Source organism: Vicia villosa, linkage group LG2 (genome assembly GCF_029867415.1).
Source record: "Vicia villosa cultivar HV-30 ecotype Madison, WI linkage group LG2, Vvil1.0, whole genome shotgun sequence".
In the NCBI taxonomy this organism is placed as follows: Eukaryota; Viridiplantae; Streptophyta; class Magnoliopsida; order Fabales; family Fabaceae; genus Vicia; species Vicia villosa.
In genome coordinates this window covers 156,717,783-156,722,710 of record NC_081181.1, presented here as the reverse complement: position 1 = coordinate 156,722,710, position 4,928 = coordinate 156,717,783, and the positions used below count along the sequence as shown (strand labels likewise).

The following is a 4,928-nucleotide window of genomic DNA, read 5'->3' as shown; positions in this document are numbered from 1 at the left end:
GATTAGATGCGTTCGAAGATGCATCTCCGAATTAAAGAGATATTACAGAAATTTCGCTAGGCCTCTAAATTATTGCTATCCTTAACAAATGAAAATCCTCATCTAATATAAAGTTTTATAAAACAATATTGGTTCTGGAGTCCTCTTTCATTTCTCTCATTTCTCAAAAGAAAGAAAATAGAGGATTCAATTTATAAGAGGAAATTAAAAGAACAAAAAGAATTAACAGATGAAAAAGTTTAATACACTATCAAAAATTTTGTAAATGTCTTTTTACATACAGTTCTCATTTCTTTTGAGAAATAAAGAGATACAAAATTTTGTAAATGTCTTTTTACATGGAGTTCTCATTTCTTTTGAGAGATAAAAGAGATATCAACTCACAATAATGTGAACCAAGCATGCAAATGCAATAGAGTTGAGGTGTATCTATCAACTACAATAATGTCGACTATATATATACACCTAGTAGAAACAAATAGTACAATTTTATTCAAGAAATGACAATTTATGAATCTCAGTTCAACCTTTGGAAAAATGCAATGCCAATTGAATTCCCATGAGAGTTATGTTATAACAGATACCTCAACTTATGTGCGCAGCTGATCATTTGATCGCATCAAATTGTTAAGTACAATCTCCAATGGAAGAAATTACCTAGAAGGAACCAAGTGAATTAAAAAGACTGCTACACTTCGATCATAACTCACGAATTTGTCACATCCCAACTCTTTTTCATGAATGGAGGCAAATCCGCTTCCAACTCAAGTGCTTTAACCGCTGAAAGGTCATAACTTAAAGCTGATAGTGATTGCACATTTTGCAGTGCTTGAGATATATCAGGCAAGACTATTTGCTTGCAATGAAGATGTAAATGAGGTCGCTTGTCAGAGATGCTACCCTTGTTCATGTTAAGGCCAAAAGGTAGTGCCTCTTCCTTCAGAAGCTCCTCAGTTGAGTCCTCCAGATTAGACAAATCAAACTGTCCCCACTTCTTATGAGCTTGCCATCCATATTTGTAGTCCCCAACTATTGGTGTACCTAACACCTCGGCACAGTGGACCCGGAGCTGTGGCACAATTGCACACAATTAGAATAGAAATTATGCGGATGCAGCAAATGAATTGATTAAACATTTTAAGTTGTGGCACCAAGATCAAATAGTAATGATTCTTCCATTGTTTCTATTATTTACCTGGTGTTTTCTACCAGTTAAGGGGGAAAGCTCCAACCATGTATAACCTGCATCATTAATGGTGGCATAAGTAGGTGTTGCCAACAGAGAAGATCAAAGGAGACATTTTGAAGGAAAACTCATCATTACGAAGGGGGGAGGAGGAATGACGCATCAATGATTTTCAATATTTTTAGGCTCAAACGTTCACAACTAGGTCTGTTGTGATAAATATCATGTATGACAACATCTATTGGCACAATTACTTGTGTTCAGGCTAATTATATTTCTCAAACATGAAATTAAATTTAAGTCTCACTTCATATACAACTATCAGCTCTTTTTTGTGTCTGCTTCTTCCAATAACACGTGATGATGTAAAATTGTTAAGCTAAATTATTTAATAAATCATTTGTAAATTCAACTAGTTTGAAAGCATGTGTTTTCTACATTTCAGTAATTCCATAAGGAGCGATGTTGATTATTGCTTTTTATATTACCAATAACATTTTTATATTGACTAGTCATTAGCAGTAAGAATAATTTGAGAGGTCAAAACTAAAGTCCAAATAAGTTTAAAAATGTCAGTCACTACAAAAGGGAAAAAAATAAGCTGAACTGCCAGAACACAAGTTCACTCACACTTACTGGGACAATCACGAATGTCAACCTCTAAATTTAACGTGATTTAAAACTCAAAATTTAAAGTAAACTTCAATACCAACCATGAGATGATGATGCAATCACCCGGTACTCTGTAATTGCATGTTGGGGTGATAACGATGTAGAATTGTCAACTATAGTTATCCGATCAGATTTTCCGTTGTCAACCACCACCTGAAACCGAATGAAGGGTCACAACATCATTATTCACAATCCGAGAAACAATTTATATTTCATTAAATCAATTATCATTTACTTTAGTACATGATGCTAATTAAGATTAAGCCTCTACGAGCTATTGTATATTGTAGCTGTAAGGCCTAAGCACTCACGTGATAGCGGAGAGTTCATTGCAATCGTTGTGTATATGAGGCCACATCTTATGGAAACTTAAATTTAGTTTTAAACTTATTCCCCTCGCCCACAAGTAACGTAAAGCACTACTTAGTAAAAAAAAAAAAACGTAAAGTACGAAGGAAACAGAGGCTAAAATAGGATTTACCAAGATAAAATACCAATTAGGTGTTTCAAATGTTAGACAGTTTAGATCTAAGACAAAATTAAGATCCATTGCAAAACTTTTTCATTTATGCAGACACTATTATAAGAAACTACTTTATTTTGTGGAGACAGATTCAAATATCTTGAAGGATTAGCCAAATGAACAATTCTAATAAACAGTGATGAAGCGTCAATATGGATACAACCTTACCCAGTGGAGCAGTAACCATCCCCCGTGAACGTCTAGGACATCCGAGCACCAGTGCCCAATACTTTCTTTGTAGGATTCTCTTTTCCGTGCCAATCTATTTAAGATTGAAGGGTAACAGGTGAGTTAATAAATGAAATCAATATACCAACTTAAATTTGTGATTATTATACCAATACCCACATCATCTGAAGCCATGGAAGTTTTCTCGCGGAAGATGGAATGCAGAACTGTAGTACTTGTCTTTGTTCTTCCCATGACGAGAATTCCAGAACAGTCTCTGTCTAGTCTATGCACCTAACATACCATATTACTCAAGTATTAATCTAATATATAGTTGCCTTCAATGATATTGGATGATATAAGTAATTATAAATTCACAATAATAATTACAGAATCCCCATTGCAAATATGAGCAAGTTGAATGCTTGATTATGTTACTTGAAATTGATTTATTACTAAAAATTAGCAAGAGAACAACAAATTGAGTGTTGAATGAATGCAAGTGAAGAAAACTTACCAGACGAGGGGGTTCAGGGGAATCATAATTTAAACATGATGCAGCTACAGCATCTAAACTCCATTTGATATTAATGCCACCCTATTTAAAGAAGAATAGAGATAAGTGAATATTAATATGAATGACGAGCATGAGTGGAAGAGTTATATACTACAAAGTACCTACACCCGAAACACGACAGCGAAACTGGTAATAATTTGAAAAATGAATAAACAAGGTGTCGTGCTAAGAGGTTATATACCTGTACTGGCATTCCGGGAGGTTTGTTGAGGACGAGGATCTCAGGATCCTAAATTTGAATTCAAAGACAAATACAACAGATTAAGATAGGTTGAGATAGCGAAAAGAAAAGATAGAGTAAGAAAGTGAAGCAAGTTGAAATGGGGAACCTTATAGATAACAATATCACGGATAAAGTTGATTTGTTTGGCGGTGAGAGTTGGAGTGAGGGGAGAGTCGGGACGTTTGGGCGGTGGAGGTGTTTGTTGTTTGACAGAATTTGGAAGAAATATACGATCGCCAGGGTTCAAGGTGTCTTTGGGAGTCACCTTTTTGAATTTATGATCTTGTTCTTGTTGTTGTGGTGGAAGCATTCGAACTTGTTTTAGGCGGAAGAGTTTGTGGACGAGGGTTTTGGGTAGTTGGGGGCAGCAACGAGTGACCCATTTGAGGGCAGTGGTGGAAGTGGAGGAGGAGAGTTGGTTGGAGGAAGTGTTGATGGTGGTAGTATTCACAGGTGGAAGTGTGAGCCATTTGGAATTTTCGGCGGAGGAATGAGAGTGACGAGTGAATGACCTAAGGGCGAGTCGGACAGACATGTCAAGACTCAAGAGCGGTGCGGAGTGATGATGGCCGCCGGCTAACATCAACAAACGAAGCCGCGTTGGTGGTTGGCTGCTGGGATCATTTCGGGCTTTCATTCTTACCACCGGTCCAACAAGCTACGGCCCAGTTCAAATGGGGGAATTTCTTTTCGTACTCTCAAGCCCATGGAAAAGTAAAACATATCATTTATTTTCGGAGATCATCTCCGAACACATAATTTTTTTATTTTATTTAATTTTAGTTTAAGAATGCATCTTTAAATTTATATCTAATATATTTATGTACGAGGACACCATATTTAATACGAACCAAAATAGAAAAATTGTTAAAAAAATAACAGTAACAAGCAATTTCGGAGATATATCTCCGAAACATATACTAAGATAAATTTAGAGATGCATCTTCAAACTCAACATATATTTTTTTCAACTCAAGCACAATGTTAATGCAAGCAATAAGGGATGAAATGAGTTAATTTTATCTTAAATTACAATTTTTTTCTCCATTTAATATGATAAAACACAAAAATGGTGATTTGGAGTCGAAGAGTTAATTGAGAATGATAATTTTTTTAAAAGACTTGATGGGCCTATGCAGGTTGAAAGTCTTGGTGGAAAGAAATTGAAAAATATTAATGGAAAAAAATTGGACCTTTAAAAATTCGGGCCCCTCTGCTATAGACGTAGCATTTCCTGCACTTGCATAAGACCTTGTACAAGACCGACCCTGGCTGGAGTGTTGGGAATATATAATAGGGTTGCGACGTAAGTTGCACCCCGCAACTCTTAGAGCTGCCGGGCTTAGCGAAGTTAATTTCACCCTACAACTCCTGAATTTGACGTGTGCATTGCGAAGTGAGATGCATCCCACAACATCTGCAAAATTCAGAACGCCCACCTGCAACACTGACGCCCCAATAACTCTACCATTTCAATTTCCACCCTTTTCTAAAAAAGACTTGATGGTATTTTAAATTTCAAAACGTTCACCTATCGATGACGTGTCGATAATTACATTATTTAAATTTCCACCAAATT

The 4,928-nt window shown here is 36.0% G+C and overlaps 1 protein-coding gene across 1 annotated transcript; it reads right to left on the bottom strand.

The window, feature by feature from the left end:
* Nucleotides 1-274: 274 nt before the first annotated feature.
* LOC131647171 (RNA pseudouridine synthase 4, mitochondrial-like) lies at nt 275-4,023 on the bottom strand. The gene is made up of 8 exons (XM_058917085.1): nt 3,456-4,023; nt 3,308-3,355; nt 3,067-3,147; nt 2,730-2,843; nt 2,545-2,643; nt 1,900-2,011; nt 1,196-1,242; nt 275-1,069 (listed from the first exon to the last, which is right to left on the bottom strand). Exons 1-8 carry the CDS (start codon nt 3,984-3,986, stop codon nt 707-709), a joined length of 1,395 nt encoding a protein of 464 aa, XP_058773068.1. The 5' UTR covers nt 3,987-4,023; the 3' UTR covers nt 275-706.
* Nucleotides 4,024-4,928: the final 905 nt, after the last annotated feature.